Source organism: Odocoileus virginianus, chromosome 6, assembly GCF_023699985.2.
Source record: "Odocoileus virginianus isolate 20LAN1187 ecotype Illinois chromosome 6, Ovbor_1.2, whole genome shotgun sequence".
NCBI lineage: Eukaryota > Metazoa > Chordata > Mammalia > Artiodactyla > Cervidae > Odocoileus > Odocoileus virginianus.
Window position 1 is genome coordinate 50,346,637 of NC_069679.1, and position 25,398 is coordinate 50,372,034.

Consider the following 25,398-nt stretch of genomic DNA (forward strand, 5'->3'; position numbering starts at 1 on the left):
TCTCTCAACATCATTGTTACCATTTAACCTTTTCCACAAGGTCAGCCTAACCACCAATCACTATGTCTTGGGGGGGAAAAATAATGTTACGTTGACTTTCCCTACATCCCCTTCCATCTGTTTCTTTGTAAAGATGATTGACGACTGAGCATGGAGTTAAAAAATGCTGACAGCATCTGCAGTCTCAGGAGCTCACAGAAAGTAACTAACTGAAAAGTCATTAACTGATACAGTGACTATTTTCTGTCCCAAAGAGAATCTCAGCACCGGGGAGCAAGGCTCTTGGGCCTTACTACGAGAGATCAGCACAGTAATGTAGGAAGTGGTCTAATATACATGTCAAGCAACCAGGGCCATTAGAGGACCAGGCTTAAGTACCTATCTCACATGAAACATTATTCCAGAGCCATACTCTTTTATTATAGTTAAAGCAGCAAAGGGTTAATTTAAAGTAATCTCTCTTAAAAAGACCTTGTGTCCCTTGCCAATATATGACTGTTTATACTCTCAGTTCATTTCTCCTTTCCTAGAGATATTTTATTAGCTTGCTAAACTAAATTTTCTCTAAATTACTAGAGAAGAAAAATACCCCAAACTGCGTATTTCACCAAAACTGGCTCCGGTATTATATTGGCTAAAATGAAATCCACTAATCCTGGGCACCAAAGTTGATAATATGAGAGTAGGGTGCTTGATGAGATTTTATAAAATCCTCTGGAGTCCCTGTTGGTCATTATTTAACCTGTCAATCTTACGTAGTCAGTAGGAGTCCCTCTAACCTCTATGGGATAATTATATTGAGTTATATTTTTGGAGTTACTATCATATAATCACTGAGAGGAAAGAGAATATGACCAGCTTGCTTCATATTGCATTTAGAGTATTGCCAAGTGTTAAAAGATGCTTAAGTGCTGGTCACAATGACATGTGGTAAATTAACCCCTGCATCATGGCACAGTCGACTGGCCCTAGCTAGATGACACAGCTTCCTGGCTACCCTATTTCCTGGCAAGTTTTGGAAGTTTAGGGAGTAGTATTCAACTCTAAGGGATTCCCCGGTGGCTCAGCTGGTAAAGAATCCACCTGAAATGCAGGAGACATGAGTTTGATCCCTGGCTCAGGAAGATTTCTTTGAGAAAGAAATGGCAACCCACTCCAGTATTCTTGCCTAGAAAATTTCATGGACAAGAGGAGCCTGGCAGCTACAGTCCATGTGGTCACAAAGACCTGGACCAATATCCTGACTCTGCCACTTTCTTGTCATGTGACCCTGTGCATAATTGAATTTTCCTGAATCTCACTTTTCTAGTCAGTGCAATGAAAATAGGGCTTCTTTTCCTTTCTTCCTCACTAGACTGTTATGTAGACTGAAACAAGAAAAACTGTAGGAAAATACTTGAAGAATAGGTAATTATGATCATAATACACTGACACTGCTGAGGATTTTGAGTGGTGTGTGTGCATGACCCAGAGAGAGAGAAACAGGGACACATACATAGTGTGTGCAAGAGAGCACTCTGTGAGAATACAAGTGGAAGTAGGCTCGTTTGGAGGACTTAGACTTATTATTTTGTTAAAATATTAATGCTTTCTTCTCACTTTAGAGAGTAGTGATAGTGACTGGTCAATAATTATTGTTAAGTGTTTAGCATCTACTTTGAATACCTCCTGGAAAAACTACCGGTAAGTTATCCTTAGTCCACCGCATACTTCCTGAACAAAAAGGAACTCATTCAGCTTTGAATGTTTATCTAAGGCATGGAAAACTCAGTTTAACTCCCTAGATATCTGTAGTATCATCAAGTTTATTCAAATATTTAATCTAAATTCTACCTTCTTTCATTTAAGGCCATAGTGTCTGGCTCTTCCTCATCAGTTAATCTACATAATAGTGCTCTCTAGCTCATTCTATCCTATCATATTTCTGAGAACAGTTATCACCCCCAAATATTTTCATTTTATTTATGAGATGGTTCTCTTTTTCTTGACTCAAAGGCCATCATTGAGAAGTATTATCATTTTTAGTTGGTCTCCTGTGGAATCTGAAACACATTTTATCCACTCATTTAAGTTCAGGATCATGGGCCCCTGCTAGTCCTTGGTATATGAATGAAGGAAAGGGGTCCTCTTATGCCTTATCATTCTCCTATCACTGCATATACCTGCTGGGCTCTCCTAAGGCAACACAAATGAGCAAGTAGGAAAAGGCACCTTCAAGGGATGAAGTAGCTCTTACCACAAAGACTTCACAGCAGATGCAAAGGCCACTGTTCTTGGTAAAGGCGTGAGTTATATCCAAGAGAGCAGGTCTTGTCATGGGTCCCCCTGTTAAGACAATGCACTGAGGCCTGAAAACGGAGAAGAGAAGATGTGAGAACTGGTCATGACAAGAAACCTGTGAGTCCAGAACCACACCCAATGGAACGGGCTGGTATAGAAGGCTTGGCAAAATGGGGCAACCACCCTCCTAAATATCTCTTGAGTTTCTCACTAGAAATCCCTTTTTTTATTCTTCTTTTTTAAAAAGAAGTATTTATTTATTTGGCTGCGTCAGGTCTTAGTTGCAGCTCATGGTATCTTTGTTTCATCACGTGGGATCTTTTGCTGTGGTGCACGGGTTCAGCTCATGGGCTTAGCTGCTACCCCAACATGTGGGATCTTAGTTCCCTGACCAGGGATCAAACCCGCGTCCCCTGCGTTGCAGAGTGGATTCTTAACCACTGGACCACCAGGGAAGTCCCTCACTGGAAGACTTGAATCATCGTGATTTCCTGCCATTCTTGCCAAAGTTGTATTCTTAGTTTAGTTAGTGATAGTAAACATGTAAAGTAAGGAAAAGGTCCTTACTGTCCCCCTGTCTTTTTCCTCTGAATGTGACCCTATTCCAAATCCTCAGTACAACCTGTCCTTCTCCAACCAGTATATTCATATTATTTTCCTTCACCCTCCTTGCAAAGCTTGTGTTTTGAAGTTCCACTTAAAATAAGATATAATCAAAGAAGAGCTTAAAGTATAACTTCTCCTAAGGGAATCCAGTAAGCCACAAAGCCTTAAGCTATACGGAGACAGAAACAACGATTAAGGTGTGTGGGGATTTGGGGACATCTCTCCGAAATCATGTCACTGAGATCCCCTCTCTATCTGTACATGGAAGGTGACAGCCAGCACTAGGAGAATTTAGAGTTGGGGGTGAGCATAGCTCAGAGTGGAAGAGAAGAAACACTCCTTTACAGGAGGTGCTGTTGTGAAAATGTGGCAGTTTTGTAAGATTACCTATCTTAGCATATACCCCTAAAGCCTGTCACTAGTGCATTTGTCTCCCGTAGAGGGAAGCTACTTCCAATGGGAAATGACACCAGGATGCTTGAGAAGCCAATTTTACCTGAAGTTTTTCACATGATCTTCCACTGTAGTTAGTTCTAGAGCGTTGTCTAAAGCGCTCACGTAGGAAAGAGCCTGCGTGGAGGAGCCCCAGTTCACATCTGTGGACAAAGGAGAATTTGACGTAAAAGCACTGAGCTTTCCTCCGTATACTGTGAATATTTTTATAAGCCATTCCCTTCTTTGATTTTCCTTGGCTATGTCAGCAGTTGCAAGTGCCCAAATTAGAGAAACATCATGTAGTATTTCCTAGAAAGTGTGTCCTTCTATGAACTCTTTGTGAATTCTTAGAAGTGAGACCTCTTTTTCTAGCTGAGGATCAGACTCTAGTGTTGCAGCCTGAGAAAACTCATTCAGTGGAAGAGACTGTGTTACAACCACCCTGCAGGCAGGTAGCCTTGAGAAAATGGTCAGCCCCTAAATAAATCCAAGAGTTCTTCACAAATCCTTAAATTGAAAAGAAAAGAGGCATTTCTGCATACATAGAGAGTATGCAGCAGTCTTTATATTTTGAATAATAAAACTGAATAACTTGGGAATTCTTACCACTGGGTGTCCATGATGAGGGTCAATCTTTAGCAAGCATTTTAGTGTGATGTGTTAAGGACCCAATCTTCATAATAAGGGTGGAAAACACTACCACGCCCTGACTTAAAAAATTAAATGTTAGATGAATCCTCTACATTTTATAAGAAGTCCCTGATGGGAATGCACAGATTCACCCTAGATGGCAGACAGAGCCATCTCCCCAGTCTTTCTCAGAACAATCAGGAAAATGATGAGAGATAATTATCTGGAGATAAGGCAGATTAATATTGATTAAGTATTTACTATGCATCAGGAATTTAGCATACCTTAGGTTATTTCATTCTTATAAGAACCCTATAAATAAATTGGATATTTATATGCAAAAAAAAACAAACGAGCCATTCCTCACACACCATATACAAAAATTATCTCAAAATGATGAGATATAAATTAAAAATCTAAAGCATTAAAACTTTTAGAAATAGTTTGTCACTTTGAATTAGGGAAAGATAGATTAGAAGCAAAAAATCAACAAACCAACCATAAAACATGAAAAATCAGACTTTAGAGGAATTAAGAATATCTGCTCTTCAAAACAAACTGTAAGGAAATGAAAAAACAAGTTACAGACTTGTAGAAAACATTTGCAAAAGATGTACTATGAAAGGATTTGTATCCTGAATATATAGAGGTCATACAAATGAATCGTAAGAAAACAACTCAAAAAATAGGCAAAAAATTTAAACAGACACTTGGCAAAAGAAGATATGTGGATGACAAATAATATGTTCCACATCATTAGTCATTGGGAAAAAAATGCAAACCAAACCACAATAAGACAGTACACTGCATCAATTAGAATGCTTTTTTTTTAAGAAATCAACTAACAATAATATGTGCTGCCTAGGATGTGGAGCAACTGGGACTTAAATTTATTGCTGTTAGGAATGGAAAATGATGCTGCTACTTTAGAAAATAGTTTGACTGTTAATTATAAAGTTATGTGTACTTTATAATCATAAATTCCACTCCTAGAGAAATGAAAATATAGGTCCACATAAAGCCCTGTGTGTGAATATTTACAGCAGCTTTAGATATAATCACTAGATACAAATATAATTAGACATACCAGGTTAGATATAATTCTTCAATTAGTGAATATATTTTAAAAATCTTGAGATATATTCATATAATGGAATACTACTCAACAATAAAAAGGAATAAACTACTCATACATGTAACAACATGGATGAATCTAAAAACCTCATGTTAAGTGAAAGAAAGTATATATAAAGGCTACATCCTCTATGGTTCTACATAACACTCTGGGAAAGGCAAAGATACAGGAACAGAAATCAGAAAAGCTGTAGCTAGGGGCTAACTTGGGAGGAAGAAATTGACTGCACAGAATCTTTTAGCCATGATGGAAATGTCCCCTATTTTTTAAGAAAGATATATTTATTTTATTTTTTGGCTGCAGTGAGTCTTCATTGCTGTGCACAGGTTTTCTCTAGTTGTGGCAAGTGGGCGCTACTTTCTGTGGCAGCGCATGGGCTTCTAATTGTGGTGGCTTCTCTTTGGATCTGCTGGCTCTAAGCACTCAGGCTTCACTAGTTGCAGCACATGGGCTCAGTAGCTGTGGCTCCTGGGCTCTAGAGCCTAGGTTCAGTGGTTGTGGCATATGAGCTTAGCTGCTCCATGGCATGTGGAATTTTCCTGGACCAGTGATGAAACCGGTGTCCCTTGCATTGCAAGGCACATTTTTAACCACTGGACCACCAGCTCAGTTCAGTTCAGTCACTGAGTCATGTCTGACTCTTTGTGACCCCATGAACCGCAGCACGCCAGGCCTCCCTGTCCATCACCAACTCCTGGAGTTCACCCAAACTCATGTCCATTGAGTCGGTGATGCCATCCAACCATCTCATCTTCTGTCATCCTCTTCTCCTCCTGCCCTCAATCTTTCCCAGCATTAGGGTCTTTTCAAATGAGTCAGTTCTTCACATCAGGTGGCCAAAGTATTGGAGTTTCAGCTTCAACATCAGCTCTTCCAATGAACACCCAGGACTGATCTCCTTTAGGATGGACTGGTTGGATCTCCTTGCAGTCCAAGGGGCTCTCAAGGGTCTTCTCCAACATCACAGCAAAAGCATCAATTCTTCAGTGCTCAGCTTTCTTTATAGTCCAAATCTCACATCCACACATGACTATTGGAAAAACTATAGCCTCGACTAGATGAACATTTGTTGACAAAGTAATGTCTCTGCTTTTTAATATGCTGTCTAGGTTGGTCATAACTTTCCTTCCAAGGAGTAAGGAACTTTTAACTTCATGGCTGCAATCACCATCTGCAGTAATTTTGGAGCCCAAAAAATAAAGTCAGCCACTGTTTCCACTGTTTCCCCATCTATTTGTCATGAAATGATGGGACAAGATGCCATGATCTTAGTTTTCCAAATGTTGAGCTTTAAGCCAACTTTTTCACTCTCCTCTTTCACTTTCAAGAGGCTCTTTAGTTCTTCACTTTATGCCATAAAGGTGGTATCATCTGCATATCTGAGGTTATTGATATTTCTCCTGGCAATCTTGATTCCAGCTTGTGCTTCATCCAGCCCAGCATTTCTCATGATGTACTCTGCATATAAGTTAAACGGGCAGGGTGACAATACACAGCCTTGACTTACTCCTTTTCCTATTTGGAACCAGTCTGTTCCATGTTCAGTTCTAACTGTTGCTTCCTGACCTGCATACAGATTTCTCAGGATGCAGGTCAGGTAGTCTGGTATTCCCACCTCTTTAAGAATTTTCCATAGTTTGTTGTGATCCACACAAAGGCTTTGGCATAGTCAATAAAGCAGAAATAGATGTTTTTCTAGAACTCTCTTGCTTTTTCAACGATCCAGCAAATGTTGGCAATTTGATCTCTGGTTCCTCTGCCTTTTCTAAAACCACCTTGAATATCTGGAAGTTCATAGTCCATGTATTGCTGAAGCCTGGCTTGGAGAATTTTGAGCATTACTTTACTAGTGTGTGAGATGAGTGTAATTGTGCAGTAGTTTAAGCATTCTTTGGGATTGCCTTTCTTAGGGATTGGAATGAAAACTGACCTTCTCCAGTCCTGTGGCCACTGTCGAGTTTTCCAAATTTGCCGACATATTGAGTGCCACCAGGGAAGCCCTGTGTCCTCTATTTTGATTGTGGTGGTAGTTACAAGACTGTAAGTTTGTTAAAACCTATAGACTGTACACTACAGGGGGTTAATATTAATATACATAAATTATGTGAACATACAGTGTGTGGAAAACTTCCCGGGTACCAATCCTTGTGTCGAGAACTTTAGGAGTCCTTGTCTCTCTTGAGCCCCTTTACGGCCCATTGAAGTCGATGCCATTAAGCCCCATTTAGTAGAGAAGGAAATGGCAACCCACTCCAGTATTCTTGCCTGGAGAATCCCATGGACAGAAGAGCCTGGCAGGCCATAGTCCATGGAGTCGCAAGAGTCAGACGTGATTTAGCAACTAAACCACCACCACCATACCTGTATTACAAATACCATAAAGTAATAAAGAAAAAAAACAAAACCAAACTCTTCAAAATAGTTCCTACCTTCTCTTTTCTACTCTGCTTGCGTAGGAAGGGTAAGGAGCATGTGAGGGTGGCTGAGGGTCTTTTTGGCCCCTGAGACTGGACTGCCGAATACGGTACTCCTTAATCTCTAGCCTCTCCAAGCATCAATCCATCCCTTTCACTGGGTCTAAAGATAACATCTGAAGTCCAGATCCACCTGAATGATCAACAGCATCTTCTTGCTGCTCCAGATTCTTTAGCATGACATTTAGGTGTCTTGTTTATCTGGCCTGACCTACTCACCTTCCAAGGCTCACCTCAGGCCCCTTCTAATCACCTGAGGACTCTATCATGCTAAAGGCCTTGGTGTGTGCTGCGCTTAGTCACTCAGTTGTGTCTGACTCTTTGCAACCCCATGGACTGTAGCCCACCAGGTTTCTCTGTTCATAAGCTTTGGGAATCCTTAAATGTGCCTGATACTTGCACGCTTCCTAACTTTACTCACACTCTTCTGCCTACAGTAGCCAACCCTGGCTCCATCTGATTAACCAACCCCTAGTCTCTTGCCTTTTTTTTTTTTTTAAGTAGCTTATTTGTTCATTCAACAGATATTTATAAGTACCTACCAAATGACTGGCCCTGGGAACACAAGCCATGACCGGGGAAGTTTTCTTGGACAACTCTAATCACAGAGCTTCCCTGGTGGCTCAGTGGTAAAGAATCCGTGTGCAATGCAGGAGCCTAGGATTCAGTCCCTGGGTTGGGAATATGCCCTGGGGAAGGAAACGGCTACCCACTCCAGTATTCTTGCCTGGATAACTCCATGGACAGAAGAGCCAGGTGGGCTACAGTCTATGGGGTGGCAAGGAGTCAGACTTGATTTAGACTAACAATAATCACGGTCAGTCACTTCCTCTCCTTTTCTCAGAAACTTGTTCACGTCAGTCTCACGGTGCTTGCTATACTGTTATATAGTAAATTCCTTATGTGTGAGTCTGTACTTCTTGAGGACAGGGGTTTTATCTCATTTATCAGATGTAGAAGGACTCTATCAGTGGAAAGCTTATGGGGTTTGGTATCAATACACTCTCATTAAATTATCAGCTGCTTCACATCCTGATGGTCACCTCAGTGAGTGGTCACTTCTTTGAACTCAAGTTTCTTCATCTCTGAAATGTGACTAATAATACCTAATGACTAATGATTCTCACTATTGTGAGAATTCAGTGGTGTATACACAGTATACAATAGGTGTTCAACAAGGGTAACTATTGTATTATCATATTACATTATATTATTAATATCCGCCATACGCATGACACACCTAAACACAGGAGGTGCCAAATAAACATTCGTTGAGTGAATGGATAGTTAGAGAGTGCTTAGGAAACCCTCTCTGTACAATCCTTCTTATCTTACCTGGCTTCTTGTAAGTCACATAGATATAGAGGAAGAACTCAATGACATAGGTGATGACAGCTGCCCACCAGTTGATGACAAACATGACCGCACAGCACAAAACAGCTCCGAAGAGAGACACCCACATGTTGTAAATACCATATGCAGGTCTCCATCCTGAAATTAAAAAAAAAACCTATGTGCACAAGAAAAATTTCCACACTATACCATCATACCACTGTGTATTTTTAGACTATAGGTAACACATTTTTTTTTTCCCCTAGCATAAAAAAATCAGAACTTTTCGATCAGGTTCCTAACTCTGTTATTAGTTTTCTGTGATCTTGGTCCCTGGCTTATGAAGGTGTAATCACACCAAAAAATAATGCTGTGAAATGTAGAAAATGTATCACTTGTGGCCCCTCTACACTTCCTGCATTCCAGGATTTCTTCCCAAACAACGAAACCCTAAGCATCTGGCACCTATGTCATCAAGAGTTGAAAGGAGGCAGGAGAGATGGAAAGAGTGGGGAACAGCAGGGCAGCGGGGACACCTTAGTGGCTCAAGAAAGAGGAGGTTAAGATAACGGGCTTTTCAACTCCTCCAGCTCAACTCCAGAAAAATAAATGACCCAATCAAAAAATGGGCCAAAGAACTCAACAGACATTTCTCCAAGGAAGACATACAGATGGCTAACAAACACATGAAAAGATGCTCAACATCACTCATTATCAGAGAAATGCAAATCAAAACCACAATGAGGTACCATTACACGCCAGTCAGGATGGCTGCTATCCAAAAGTCTACAAGCAATAAATGCTGGAGAGGGTGTGGAGAAAAGGGAACCCTCTTACACTGTTGGTGGGAATGCAAATTAGTACAGCCACTATGGAAAACAGTGTGGAGATTTCTTAAAAATCTGGAAATAGAACTGCCATATGACCCAGCAATCCCACTTCTGGGCATACACACCAAGGAAACCAGATCTGAAAGAGACACGTGCACCCCAATGTTCATCGCAGCACTGTTTATAATAGCCAGGACATGGAAGCAACCCAGATGCCCATCAGCAGACGAATGGATGAGGAAGCTGTGGTACATATACACCATGGAATATTACTCAGCCATTAAAAAGAATTCATTTGAATCAGTTCTAATGAGATGGATGAAACTGGAGCCCATTATACAGAGCGAAGTAAGCCAGAAAGATAAAGACCATTACAGTATACTAACACATATATATGGACTTTAGAAAGATGGTAAAGACAACCCTATATGCAAAACAGAAAAAGAGACTCAGATGTATAGGACAGACTTGTGGACTTTGGGAGAAGGCGAGGGTGGGATGTTTCAAGAGAACAGCATTGAAACATGTATATTATCTAGGGTGAAACAGATAACCAGCCCAGGTTGGGTACATGAGACAAGTGCTCGGGCCTGGTGCACTGGGAAGACCCAGAGGGATCGGGTGGAGAGGGAGGTGGGAGGGGGGACTGGGATGGGGAATACATGTAAATCCATGGCTAATTCATTTCAATGTATAACAAAAACTACTGTAATGATGTAAAGTAATTAGCCTCCAACTAATAAAAATAAATGGAAAAAAAAAAAAAGATAACGGGCTTTTTCCTGTGAAGAAGGCAGAGCAGCCATTAAATATCATCTGCTACTTCATGCTAGCTCTTCTTTCACCCTAAAAGGATCATGCTTGCCCTTTCAGAAATAATAATCTACGGCAAAAGAGGGAGACATGTTTCTGCAGTGGCTTTTTAAACCTGATATATATATATCATGCATTTTGCAATGAATCTATACAGTGAGGAATATTTTAGTACATGCATGGGTGTTTACTGTGTCCTATTAGTTCCCTGAATTGAAAGAAGCTAGGAGACAGACGATCAGGGTAAAGAAGCTGTGACTTGAAGGGCACATTTGGTCTATGGATAAAGAATCCGCCTGCCGATGGAGAAGACGCAAGAGATGCAGGTTTGATCCCTGGGTTGAGAAGATCCCCTGGAGAAGGAAATGGCAACCCACTCCAGTATTCTTGCCTGGGAAATCTCAAGGACAGAGAAGCCTTGCAGGCTATGGCTCATGGGATCACAAAGAGTCGGACATGACTGAGTGTGCAACACACACACACACAAAGTATAGTTTTAAATTTGGAGTTGCCAAAATACAACAGAACTTTCTGTCTTCAGAAGCAATTTCCAAAATGGCCACAAGATGGAAATCACACTACAAGAACGTCACTGGAAATGCCTTTATTTTTCTCCGAGTCTGTCTATGTGTGTGTGTTTGTGTGTCAGAGAGAGAAAGGGAGAAAGGAGAAAGAGAGGGAAGGAATAAGAGAGTCATCTTTTGGGTTTGGTATTCATGTTATCTCTGTGCTTTTCTAGTCTTCCCCTTTTCTCTCTTCCTCTTTTCCTCATTTCTTTCCATTCTTACCCCTGCCAACCTCTATTACTTCACTGTGGTTTTTAAAAAAGGAACACAACATGGCACGGAAGCACACATTTCTATGATCTGTCATCTTCACTGGCTAGAACCTCCCGTTCTTGGCTTAAAACAAGGAAACAAAACAGAAACAAAAATTCTGCAATCTTCTGGAGCCTAGTGGCCTTGAGTAGATGAAGGCTCCCCTTCCATCTGTATTTTGGCAGGAGGTTTTCCAAAGGATGTCTGAGTTCCTAGAAGACCCTAAAAAGTGAAGATGTGTTTATATCCTTAACAAAAGTCCTTGTAGTGAAGAATTACTCTCTTCTGATGGAAAGGCAAAGAAATTCTAATGGCCAGTGGAAGCAAAGAAGAGGTGAGAGGTGACAAAGATGGGGGAGGTTCTTTGGTGTGAAATTTAGCACCACTTTAAACAACAGTTTGAGGAGTGCAGGGGTGTCACCAGCTTCAGTGTGAATCTGCATTGACTGCACTCAGCAGATAATTATGGGAACTACTCATCCTTCTCTTCTGCACCATGGGCAGAAAGCAAACTGACAGTAAGAAAGTTTCAAATATATACATTCATTCCACTTCTGTGGTCACTTTCACCCTGGAAATAAATAGTGGTGTTTTTCTACTGCTGCAATAAATGTGGTTTCTCTTGCAATGAATAATTTATTGCCACAGGAGAAAATTGACTTTACGGTTGGTCAAAAAGGCCATTGCTCAAATGATTCCTTTTCTATTTCAGAAGTCACCCCCCAACTTACCAAAAGAAAGTGAATTACACTGCCCACTAGGATATAAGGAAACATGTAAACACAGATTCAGCGCTTTTCACTGACTTATTTCATCTTGTTGAGACGAACAAAGTTGTTTGCTTAGGTTTATTTTAGTTTTGAAATGTCAGCTTACCTGGAGATTTGGCATAAGAGGCATGAAAGCAGGAGAAATTAATAAGTGCATATGAGGCCAGGAAAAAGTTGGAGATGATGGGAGCGATGGTGTTGAGTTCCGCTGTGAAGGAAGCAGAATTGAGTATGTACATATGAGTGATGAGACCAGGGGCTGAACAGCTGTTACAGTCTGGAAGCTTGACTTTATTTGGAAATTAAAACCATAGCTAGCATCTGTCAAAGTTTAAGAAGTTTGCGACTTTTCTTTGGTCTGCGCTCATTTGAAATGTATTTTCAGCCAAAGTTTTCATAAAGTAGGAAAAAAGAAAACTCACCAATAAAATAGACAATCAAGATCTTTACCCACAGAAAATTCAAGTGGAAGTGGATAGAAAGTTTGGAAACCAGACAGATGACAAAATTCCCTGTAGCTGTTGCAGAAGTACCAAGTCCAGGACTCTTTCTCTGCTTCGTGTACCATCAAAGGGTTTCCTAAGTGCTTCAGTGTTAAAGAATCCACCTGCCAATGCAGGAGATGTGGGTTTGATCCCTGGGTCAGGAAGATCCCCTGGAGAAGGAAATGGCAACCCACACTGGTATTCTTGCCTGGGAAATCCCATGAACAGAGGAGCCTGGTGAGCTACAGTCCATGGGGCTGAAAAGAGTTGGACACAGCTTAGTGACTGAGCATGCATACAATCAAAATGTTCTACAGGGTGACAGGTTAGTTAAATACCTGTGCATCAGAACCATCTAACGCGATATATCTCTGCATATACCCAGCTTGCTGTCTCTGACTTTCAGAACTTTTGTTAGTCATTCCTACTTTTCTACATCTCTAGAGAGTTTTACCTCTGAAGGTTTGCCGAAAAAAAGTTTTACCTCAGTAGGTAAATATCCAGTATGGTTAAATCCTCGCTGGGATGTTTACTGTATGATATAAAAAATAATTTAGAGATGTTCTCATTTATCTGAAGATCAGACAGCTATCATCTTCAGTGAAGAAGATGCAGGTGGAAGCTGGGTGTGGCTGTAGGACATGAATGCCAGCAAGAAAGTAGGCAAAAATAGCTGCCACAAAGCTGGCACCATGAAGCTAATCTACTGGGTTGTGAAAGAGTGACTTTTAAGACTATTATTTAACGTATACAATTTTTAAAATTTCGGGCTATTTGATCACTTAACTGAAGTCTAGGACAATAATTGAAGTCTTAAAGTTTAAATTATAATTCAAACATATATACACATAATTACTTTTAATTTAATTAAAAAGATCTAACAAACATAGATTCACAAAAAAAATAAACCAAAAAGTGATTGTGTGTAGACATGGAGAGTCATGTGTTCCCCTCTTCAACCTTGTGAAAATCTTATGAGGATGCATGAATTTTGGTCACTTCCTGAGTTTATGGGGTGAAGAGAAGCCCTCGTCTGGCACTACTGCTGAATCTGACTGCCTACCTGTGCATAGTTACTCTCATCCTTGCCTTCTGCTCACCTGCAATGGTGGTACCTTAAGGAGGAGTAAGGAATGTGCAGGCTAACTTTGAGGCGTGGTGCCTCTCTGAGATTATGTAGCTGTTTCTATATTGCTTAGGGAGAAGCAATAAGTGGTTCTCAAACGTTAGCGGTCTATGAATTTCGGGAGCTTGTAAAAATTCAGGTTCTTTATCATCAGAGATTCTAGCTGTGGGATTGGGTGTGACCAATCCACAATTTTCCAGATCCACAGGTGACCACATTCTGTGGTCAATGGACCAATTTTGAGAATAGACATTTCAGCTCTCTTGCTGGCGGCCAGGAGATGTAAGGACAGGTGGCAGCTGGAGGCAACGTGGGATTAGACAGTATCAGGCAGGTCAGAGGAAGGAGTCAGTTGCATCTGGTTGGATGGATTTCCAGCATTCAGATTCAAAGAAGAGATTAAAGTACGAAGCCCACCTCAAGTCCTCCAAGGCCCTCCACACACAAGGATTTCTCATTTCCTTCTTAGATTGCAATATTCCCAAATGCAGTATTAGACATAAAACAGATAATTTCTCAAGGTCACAGGAAACCCTGTGAGTAATCGGAAGAACTTGTTGGCTTTCAGTAAGAACAAGAAAACTACAAACCAATAAGAATGAACGCCATGGCTATAACAAAAGTGAGAAAGTATCCTCGCAGGGGCTCATTGTTCTTCCCATACCCCTTTGCAAAGAACTTCAGAGCTTTGTAGATGTTGTCCTTGCACAGAGCCTAGTGGAAAAGAGGAGAAATTCATCATTTATATCCACGCACAGTCATTTTCCCTGGGCTATTCAAACAAGAAGATTTGGGGAAGAGACGAAGTGATACACAATATGAAGCACAAGTTAACACTGCAGTTTATCATTCTTTATATTTGAATTGATCTCGACTATGTGGCAGACATAGCATTGGAGCCAGATGCAAACATTAAACTGTTTCAGAAAGTGATGGAAGGTGATCACCAGTGAGAGTGGATATCTCAGGGGGAGGGAGAAGCACGTGCTCTTATGCCTATGTCACCTGGAACACTTTGGGCGCGCTGACGAGGGAGGCCAGGGCCGAGGAGAGCGTTGCAGAAAAGATCCCAGCAGTGATGAGGGGGCCAAACCCTGACACCATGCTCATGACCTTGAGGAGAGAGGTTCAGGTAAGGAGACTGACTCATCCAACAGAGTGAAAACAAAAATTTAAGCCAAATTTTAATGCAAATGCTTCCCTTTCCACTTTCTGGGGTTTGGAATCTCTTTTGTAGGCTAATTGCTTCTAATCAGATGTTTTTCCCCCTGCTTCATTCTGAGTTCTTAATAGTTGTTTTTTCAAAATGGAAATGCCTTTGTTGTTGCTGTTTTTGGATAAAAGGAACAAATGCTCACCACAATATGTCCAGAAGATACTGGAAAGAATAAACAAGGAAATGATTTCAAGGATTTTGATATTTTTCCCCTCTGTCCTTCCTGGGCATCTGTTTCTTGGTCAATGGGAAACTCTATCCAGCAGAAAGTGGTATTTTAATAAAGTCTAGAGAGGGATTCAGCTGTTTACCAATCTTTTTAAAAGGCATTAGCCTTTCTTTTTCTTCCTGCATATAGAAGCTTTTAAAATCTTTGCTTTTCCTCTGTTCATTAAACATAATTTTAGGTCTGAGACATGATGAGATTCTATCAATTTAAGTCACATTTGTAATAATGACTTCGGCTGAGTTAATTTCTCTTTGTTGGTTGTTAAAATAGATGAACAAAGCCTTCACAACAAATTTGTTTCTCCTTCTGCTCACCAATCATTCAGGCAAATTAGTATGTTTTAAGTTCCGCAGTCTCCCCGACTTCCCTGGTTCCTTCCCGCCTCACTCTCCTCCCCCTTCTGCCACTCACAGTTCCCCTCTTGGCCTTGTCCTCCACGCACCCCAGGTCCATCACAGAGGCTTCTCCTGAGTGAAGCCCAGGCACGAAGTGCATTTCAAGTGCTAACTAATCGAAGTCTCTCCATCTGCCCACCAGCAAACCTTACACGATTGATTGGAAGATGCATAGTGGCGGGTGGTCATCTTTCCCTGGTGATGCAATTCATACGGCTGCCTGTTCTCTGACCACCGCAGTGAGTGTAACCACATAATGAATGCCTATAGGACTCCCTTTCCTCCCACACAAATTATTCCTTGCTGAATTCGAATCAGTCAATAACCAATCTGTTAGAGAGTCAGAAGTTTCATTACACATGATGTTCTAAAAAATGGAAGCAATAGCAGTACACATTATTCATTTTTGAAGTTCAAACCTGGAAGTTGTTCATCAGCCCATACTGACACGGTTCATGTTGACATCTTGAGAAGTCATAGCCTAACCCACAGGCTGCTGAACCATTGCAGTTCATCCCAGAAATGATGGTGTCATTCACACTCCCAGTGGCATCTCGGACCACACAAGCCCCTGGGAAGACAACAAGATTTGTCACTTCTTTACTTGAAGGGTTCAGATATCCCCCAATGACTCATGCGGTAAAGAATCTTCCTGCAATGCAGGAGTCTCAGGAGATGTGGGTTCAACCCTGGGTTGGGAAGATCCTCTAGAGGAGGAAATGGCAACCCACTCCAGTATTGTTGCCTGGAAAATTCCACGGTCAGGGAAGCCTGGTGGGCTAACAGTCCATAGGGTCACAAAGGGTCAGACACGACTGAGCATGCACACATGTTTTTCTTCTGAAAACATACTTAGTTTACTTTGACCTATCCTGTCTTCATGGTCAATATTTCCTCTGATGTGATACCTGAAAGTTCCCATCTTCTGAGGCCTGGGAGCAGCCCCTATCTCTAAGGTGTCCTTGGGTGGTTGAACTCCTAGCTTTCTGCCTGCCTCTGTAAGACGCTTGGGATTGAAGTTTCTTTCCTTTTTGAAGTGCACATAGCAGTTCTTTGCACGTAATATTTATTCAATTCAGATTTCCAGGTTAACGCTACTGATTGGGAGCTTTTCAGATAGAAGGATTTATTTCCTCATCTGTGAGAGAAACAAGGGATGACATTATTGAATACTAGTAATTAAGAGAACTGAGCTCTTATTTTCAGCTAATAGTATTCTTTGTGTAATTTCTTAAACTGTTATAATTGTACTTTTTATAAAATTTCAATGGTTTAAATGATACAGAAAATATTTGGGAATAAAATGTTAAGATTTCCTAGGTAATGCGTGCATGCATGCTAAGTCCCTTCAGTCATGTCTGACTCTGTGCAACCCCATGGACTATAGCCTGCCAGGCTCCTCTGTCCATGGGATTCTCCAGGCAAGAATACTGGAGTGGGTTGCCATATCTTCCTTCAGGGGATCTTCCTGACCTAGGGATCCAATCTGCTCTTATCTCTCCTGCATTGGCAGGTGGATTCTTTACCACTAGAGCTACATGGGAAGCCCTTCCCAGGTGCTATTCATGGTCAAATACTGCTATACCAAGTATTTATCTCAGTTTATTATTTTTGTACCTTTGAGTTAATTTCTGTCATTTTGTGTTACAAACATCCTATGAATATCTTTGTGCATACAATTTTTCTTCTGTAATTCGAAGTATTTCTTTAGGATAGATTCCTCAAAATGGAATTATGTACGTTTTAAAGATTCTTGACATATATAGTTTAATTACTGATTTTTCTTATGAATTTTTCTTACTGTAATCTCTGCCATTATGTATTTGATAGGATTATTGAGAGATATGAATATAGCTGTGAAATATATATATATATATATATATATATATATAAACTTTTCTGAACTACTTGAAGGATAAATACTTTACAAACTAAATGCCAGTCAATGAAACTTTATTTTGCTTTTCAGTCTCCAGCCAGGTGAGTTCTCATTCCTTGCTAATTATTTTAAGAGACATTCCAGTAATAGATACTAATGGGAACTCTCAATTATAGCCATGGAATTCATACTCTGAATCTAGGAAGGACTTAAAACTTACTGAATCCTTTAGTTGAAAGAGTCATTTAACATGATCAGTGCAGGAACCCTTTCTATATAGCCCTGAGAAGTGGCCTACCAACGTCTACTTAGAAGCTTGAAATTGTGAGTGTTGGTTGGATACTAAGCAGAACTATCCAGTCCAGATTTTACCTTTTTGCACTGTTCATTTATGCTGAGCTGACTTTTAAAAATCTTGTGGTTTCACTTCTGCATAATCAAACTTCCCAAATTCCCATGAAGCCAAGCCATGAGCTATTATTTGCACTAATGACAGGCCAGGGACCCCATGAATATCCTTTTCTCATCCTGAGAAAAATATGGAAACACAGGTTTTTCTACCCATCAGAACCAATAAACGAGAAGAATCTCTGAAATCAGGCCTTTACCTTTATTCATCCCTTCCTTTTTACTTTGTAGGAGAAAGAAAAACCATTTGTGAAATTTAGGTAATTTCAATGTCATTTAAAAAGTATTGATTTTCTAAAACATTGGAATAATATCTCTTTATTTGTAATGAAACTTGGCAATGTCACAGTAGAGTTAACGACATTATCCAATTTCTGGAAATAAGAGGCAGTGGGAGAAGAAAGAATCCAAGTTAATTGTTTTGCTTTTCTTCCCCCAAAGAATCCAACTCAGAACATATGTAGTATCTCAATTTCCTTTATAGTAAGCAGAGGACAACCAGAATGTCCCCTTTTAAATGGCCAGATGGGATTCCATAGTGGCCCAGCCTGGGGCTGTATTCGTAAGTGTGCACAGGAAAATTTTCTTCTCTGAATGTTTCACATTCCTTCCTCTCCAATAATGGCATAAGCTGGAGGTGACCCCCAACCAGGAGGAGGTGTGGCTGCAGGCAGGAGGTGGAACAAAAGTCAGTTTAAGAACAGCAGGCAAATTCGCATATTTTCTGCTCACTGAGCAATGTTGGGGCTGGCCGCCCACACTGCTGGCAGCTGGGTCTTGTTCTGATTGCCTGCCAGTTGGTGACGGTGACATTTCCACATTAGGGACAGCAGTGCAAGGAGGAGTCACAGTCATTCATTCTATATCTTTCATACTTTCCTAAGGGTTATGTCATTGTTGTTTTTGTTTTTATTTGTTTTGTTCTATTTTGGACTCTTATTCTGTCCCTCACCTGCCTCCTAAAGGCAGGGGAGGTGGTTGCTAGAAGTGGTGGCTTCCCTGGCCATGGAATTATCACCTGCAGCAGCAAAAAATCCATTTTTGTGTTCAGGTAGAATGAAAGTGCGGAGAAGGCAACGGCAACCCACTCCAGTACTCTTGCCTGGAAAATCCCATGCACGGAGGAGCCTGGTAGGCTGCAGTCCATGGGGTCACAAAGCGTTGGACATGACTAAGCAACTTCACTTTCACACATTGGAGAAGGAAATGGTAGCCCACTCCAGTATTCTTGCCTGGAGAATCCCAGGGACGGGAGAGCCTGGTGGGCTGCTGTCTGTAGGGTCGCACAGAGTTGGACACAACCAAAGCGACTTAGGAGTAGCAGCAGCAGAATGAAAGTGAAAGTGAAGTTGCTCAGTCGTGTCCGACTCTGTGCGACCCCATGGACTGTAGCCTACCAGGCTCCTCTATCCATGGGATTTTCCAGGCAAGAATACTGGAGTGGGTTGCCATTGCCTTCTCCAGGAGATCTTCCTGACCCAGGGATTGAACCCAGGTGTCCCGCATTGTAGGCAGACACTTTACCGTCTGAACCACCAGGGAAGTACCAGAGACACCTGTGATTACACCTTAATTGCATTCAAACTCCTAGAGCACCCAACAAGGGAATTAAAATTGTTGTCTATTTAAAAATTTTCAACTTACGTTTCATGGAAAGCCATGAAACATAAAACTTGACATGAAAAGCAACTGGATCCCTTGTAATTCTGGCACCAGAGACACATGACTTACCCACGCAAATGGCGACTCCTATGTAGGCGACAGTGGTGATGAAGATGGCCAGCATGGTTCCTTTGGGGATGGCATCTTGGGGATCCTTTGAAAAAATAATGTAGAGGAACAAGGAGATAGAGTGGAATAAGAAACAGATATCACTTGAGTTAGTTCTGTATTTTCAAAATTTTAGGCTACCCTTCCTGGGGCAAATGGCAAAGTGCTGAGCTCCAGTTCTTTTTGGACAAAGACAAGGTATTTAGAGTGAATAAAGAAATCTGTTGAACTTTGTGCTGAACAGAAGAGATCTGTAACTGACCAGGAGAGAGTTTTTACAGAAAAGTAGGCTAGTTAGTTTACTCACTAATACCTCTTCCTGTTCCCCCCCTTTATCTCCTGTGAATTTCATGCAGATGTATCAGACCATAGAGTTCTGAGGGGGGAAGGGGAACAGATCAATGTAACATAACAATGTAACATATCTGGTACATTGGCGGTATATCTCTGTGTGTATTTGTTTTGTACTAAGCTCAGAAAACTAAGATCATGGCGTCTGGTCCCATCACTTCATGGGAAATAGATGGGGAAACAGTGGAAACAGTGTCAGACTATTTTTGGGGGCTCCAAAATCACTGCAGATGGTGACTGCAGCCATAAAATTAAAAGACACTTACTCCTTGGAAGAAAAGTGATGACTAACCTAGATAGCATATTAAAAAGCAGAGACATTACTTTGCCAACAAGGTGCGTCTAGTCAAGGCTATGGTTTTTCCAGTGGTCATGTATGGATGTGAGTTGGACTGTGAAGAAAGCTGAGTGCCGAAAAATTGATGCTTTTGAGCTTGGTGTTGGAGAGCACTCTTGAGAGTCCCTTGGACTGCAAGGAGATCCAACCAGTCCATCCTAAAGGAGATCAGTCCTGGGTGTTCATTGGAAGGACTGATGCTGAAGCTGAAACTCCAGTACTTTGGCCACCTCATGTGAAGATTTGACTCGTTGGAAAAGACCCTGATGCTGGGAGGGATTGGGGGCAGGAAAAGAAGGGGATGACAGAGGATGAGATGGCTGGATGGCCTCACCTACTCGATGGACATGAGTTTGAGTAAACTCCAGGAGTTGGTGATGGATGGGGAGGCCTGGCATGCTGCGATTCATGGGGTCACAAAGAGTCAGACATGACTGAGTGACTGAACTGAATTAGACTTGCTTTTAAAAAATCACTTTTGACTGAGCAAAAAGGATGATCTGCTACATTCTCCAATCCCTCAAATTCCTCATTTGGAATCTAGTTCAGGAATAACTGCAATGAGAGATATTTAATTTCCATAGGCAGGTATATAGAAAGAGGCAAATTTTAGCTTATACCAGAAAATGGGCTTCTCTCTTGCCCATAAATGTATATAAATTCACTGAGCTGAGCTCACGTCATATATATAATATACCATTTTATATCCTATTTTGGGGGTTGAATCATATCATAATCAATATCCAAGCAGCATGACTTCTCTATAATAGAATTCAACTTAACAGGGATATTAAGTAGAGATTTCAATGTATTCATTACCTATAAGACGGTGCTGGCATAGAGTAGGAGTCAGTAAATACTGAACTGCGGAAAGCACCGTCCCAGTAGGTATCAGTTCCCCCTCCAGAGGACATAAGACTCATCAATACAAGTGAGCAACCAATGCAGTCAAAGTCTGAGTTCTGTGTTTCATTAACTGAAATCTGCTGATCATATCCATCAGAAAAATCAACTCATGATGAATGCAGACTCAACCTGACAGCTGGAAATGTTAATTAAACTAAGTAAATCTGTCCCCACAGGGAAGTAAGCCAGCCCTATGGAGCCATTCTGTAATCATTCATTTCTTCCCACTCTGGCAGGAATATCTGCACACAGGATTTGTCTGATAGATACAACCTCTTCATTTCAAGCTACTGTCTCCAAAAGAGAATGTGTGCAGTGAGTACCACATAGAGGGAAGATGAGGGCAGCCGTGGCTGAAATGAACCCCACTCAATATCCATTCGTAGTATGTTTCAAATTTTCTTTTATGGATGAAAGATTTCTTGAGCTCTCAGTGAAAATTGAAGAATTGATAAAAGTGGGAAGAAAGGAGATATATATATATATATATGAGGAAAAGAGGTATGAAGATGAACAGAAGTGTTATACCTAAAACATAAAGATCCCCTGGAGGTGAGCATGGCAACCCACTCCAGCATCCTTGCCTGGAGAATCCCATGAATAGAGAAGCTGGTGGGCTACGGTCCATAGGGTCACAGAGTCAGACACGACTGAAGTGAATTAGGAACCACGCACCCCACTCTACACATAAGATAATTTCCATATAGCTGTAGATCTGCTACAAGCTCAAATTTTCCTCATTTAGAAGTTACTTGAGTGTCAAACTTGATGTGATATAAGTCGGGATGCCAAAATCTTAATGTCTGGTCACGTACTCAAACTGCCTGTTCTGGCTACTTTTCCTCTAGTCAGGACAGGACTTAGATTCTTAGTTTCCACTCCAAATGTTTATTTCTATTCCTCAAGCAGTAGCACAAAATCTCACCTTCCTTCACCTTTTTACATTAAATATCATATTTTTTTTCCCTTGGGACACAGTACAAGCAGTCTTACTAGGTTGCTGCTGGTTGCGTGTCAGCCATATCCTAATATTTAATCTCTGAAACTGTATCTTAACTCTCCTGATTAGATCTGTGTACCTTGAAAATCTTCTCCCACACACATATTTACAGACCATCAATACTGTGTTAACAAGTAGAAGGTTTAGGATGGGAAACGTGTATAGCATCCCCTTGTGCCAGTTCTTGTTAGCTGCCACTGTCAGCCTGAAGAGCCTCAGAGTCTTGAGAAGGATTCTGAGGTTGTAAGCAGAGGTAGTGTCTTGCATAACCCCATAATGTATAAATAACACATTTACTAAGTTGAACTGAATTTATTATGCTCTAGTTTCACTCTCAGAAACAATTATTACTTATAAGTCCAGAGCTCTGGTTGCCATATCCCAACATGTGGTCATCTTTTAGTCCTTAACATGCTTGACCCCTCTGGCTTCTGATCATGTTAATTATTACATCTCAAAGCATCATCATCTCTTGATTTTCTGTCTCTTGGGTTCCCCAGTCCCTTAGCTCTTTCTCTTTATTTTCTTAAATTTATTTTTAATTACAGGTTAATGTAGTTACCCACTAGACATCTCCCCTCTGATGTCCTGCCATTTTAACCCCAATGGCTAAATCTGAGCTTCAACATGGAATCAATTCAGTAGGTTGCAACCAGCATGAAAACAATACATTAGAACAGAACTGATGTGAAAACATCAGAGGACATCATTTGTAATAAAAGTATTGAACTGTTTAGGAGAAATTTTTAGGCACTTGGTTGTGATATATAGTGTTTCCTTACAGTAGATCATAAAAAAAAGAAAAAGCATCCTTTCCAGTTCGTTTCCTAACTCTAACAAAAGCTGACCTGTTTGATCCATTTTCCCTGCCATGGTCTTGTCCAAACTACGTGCTTGAGAAGGATCAAGCAAGCTCTTCTTCACTTCTTTGATGCCTGGTATAAGTAACAAGTGTTGGCTGAGTTGAACTAACTACTAATCAACTGATAATAAATAAAAACTTAGTCGAAAGAAAGCACAATATTCTTTGAATGTGTTCTTACAGTTTACCGAAATTTAAACCTATGACCTCTGATACTTTTCCAAATCTGAGAAACCAGAAGCTCAACATCCAGAGTTAAATTTTGTTAAGCAGCACTACTTACTTACTTCATTATGAACAAGTTACTTAATTTTTCTGAGCCTCAGCATACTCATTTTTTATGTCCCATCTCTGTTGAAGAATTTACCGTGGCATTGTAGTCCTTAGCGTAACAAATGTGAATGCCTTTGTTCATTGACTCAATAAATATTTATTGAAGCTTTGCTAGTTCCAAGGACACAGCAATGAACAAAACCAAAAGCACTTTTATAGAGTTATAGGGCAAACATCTCTCACTCAGGCCTCTTCAACAGCCTTTCCCCTTACCTTGTAAGGATACTCAGCCTATCAGGGCTTCTCCGCTTGAATCATGAGAGACTCCTTCCTGTTCCCACAATTTTCCTTGCCTCTCTGTCGTTTTCTTTTCTCTGCCTAGAATACCCTTACATTTCCTGACTGTTGTCGGTAACCAGCTTTTGCTTTTACTTCCTGCTCTAAAGTTTCTTTGTTGCAAAAATTGTCCCTAATGTAATTATTTCTTCTTTATTTTTATTTCATAATCCACTTGGACAATGCATTCAGTTTGAATATACACACACACACATATATATCTCCCCTAATAACTTGCAAATATTTCTAGCCTTCCAAAGTTGATTATAAATTTGTTGAGGTAAACCTGTGTTTTCTACTTTTTTCATGTGTGGTAGAGATTATTTATTGTCCTTTAATATCCATTCTCACCTTCCTCATTTTAATACTGTTGCTGTTGTTGTTGAGTCACTAAATTGCATCTGACTCTTTTGTGATTCTATGAACTATAGCCTGCCAGGCTCCTCTGTCCATGGGATTCTCTAGGCAAGAATACTGGAGTGGGTTGCCATTTCCTTCTCCAAGGGATCTTCCCGACCCAGGGATCAAACCTGTGTCTCCTGCATTGCAGGTGGATTCTTTACCACTGAGCCACCAGGGAAGCCCACCTTTTAAAATTAGAACTCCCTAAAATAATACTAGAATTCCTTAAAATTTTATCTGGGCACATGGCTGTCCAACTAGAGATTACATTTCCCAGTCTTCTTTGCAACTAGGTAAAGTCCCCAGAGGGGGCCTCCCCAGTGGCTCAGCTTATTGAATAAGACTTTTGGGAGAACTATCGGGAATAGGATAATTTGGCAGTAAAATTTGTCATTAAGAGAGAGAACTTTTTAAATAACTAGGAAACCTTGAAGAAATCTTACAGCTTTGAAATCTATAGAGAAACATGGTCACTGTTGATGTCTGTAGCTCCCTGTCCTGCCCAACCGCACCACTGTTTCTTAGAATTACAAAGAAGAGGAAATAACATACCTCCAAATCTCCTGAGATATTGGCACCAGCAAGGATCCCAGTTGCTGCTGGGAAAAAAATGGCAAAGACAGAGAAGAAGCCTTCTCCTTTTGTGAAGCTTGGCCCAAAATTTTCTGCAAATATTGATGCTGCAACACAAATAATGAGAAAATTATCTTGTAGACTTATCTTCTAGACTGCTAGAAGATTAAGTTACCTTTGGCTTCTGTAGCCCTAAATGCAAATGTGTTCCTATAATCTAAGTGGAATGAGCTTGAAGATATTGGTATAATCTTGATGAACCTCATGTTAATATTTGCCAAGTATCAAAATACATGTCACAAGGTTTTAAATCTCTAGAATATACTCTGAAAAGTCAATAATTTTCATGAAAATGGAGACCCATGCTGTTTGATTTCTTTGAATCTAGAAGACTAAAAAAGAAGGAAACAGAAAATTCTCTCATGATTGAACTGGCATACTCACAAATATACCGCATCATATTGCCCTACACACATACAACTACATTCTCACATGTATATATACCTTAATCAGCATATTGCTTTACTACACCCTTTATTTTTTAAATTGTAGAACCTTGTGGATGAAGCTGTCTTATAGTTTTGAAACTAATGTTCTAACCTCCCTGGCATTTGTCATTAGAAACTGCATCTTAGATCCTTATACCAAATCCTCGTTTATAAGAATTCTCATATATAGTGAGGAGCTTTGGTCATAATATAAAAATATACCGCAAGTTGTCACCAAA

The 25,398-nt window shown here is 40.5% G+C and overlaps 1 protein-coding gene and 1 long non-coding RNA gene across 5 annotated transcripts in view; one reads left to right on the plus strand and one right to left on the minus strand.

The window, feature by feature from the left end:
• The window catches only part of LOC110126042 (uncharacterized), a 98,925-nt gene that overhangs the window by 68,357 nt on the left and 5,170 nt on the right, over positions 1–25,398 (plus strand). The window lies entirely within an intron of this gene.
• SLC12A1 (solute carrier family 12 member 1) overlaps positions 1–25,398 on the minus strand; it is an 88,346-nt gene that overhangs the window by 40,410 nt on the left and 22,538 nt on the right. For all 3 annotated transcript variants that reach the window (XM_020875482.2, XM_020875480.2, XM_070469332.1), the window contains exons 8-16: positions 24,651–24,778; positions 19,593–19,677; positions 15,994–16,145; positions 14,740–14,847; positions 14,325–14,448; positions 12,230–12,331; positions 8,896–9,051; positions 3,383–3,482; positions 2,237–2,348 (exon numbers count right to left, since the gene is read on the minus strand). In XM_020875482.2, coding sequence (XP_020731141.2) covers positions 2,237–2,348; positions 3,383–3,482; positions 8,896–9,051; positions 12,230–12,331; positions 14,325–14,448; positions 14,740–14,847; positions 15,994–16,145; positions 19,593–19,677; positions 24,651–24,778 — 1,067 coding nt within the window. The remainder of the gene's footprint in view (positions 1–2,236; positions 2,349–3,382; positions 3,483–8,895; positions 9,052–12,229; positions 12,332–14,324; positions 14,449–14,739; positions 14,848–15,993; positions 16,146–19,592; positions 19,678–24,650; positions 24,779–25,398) is intronic.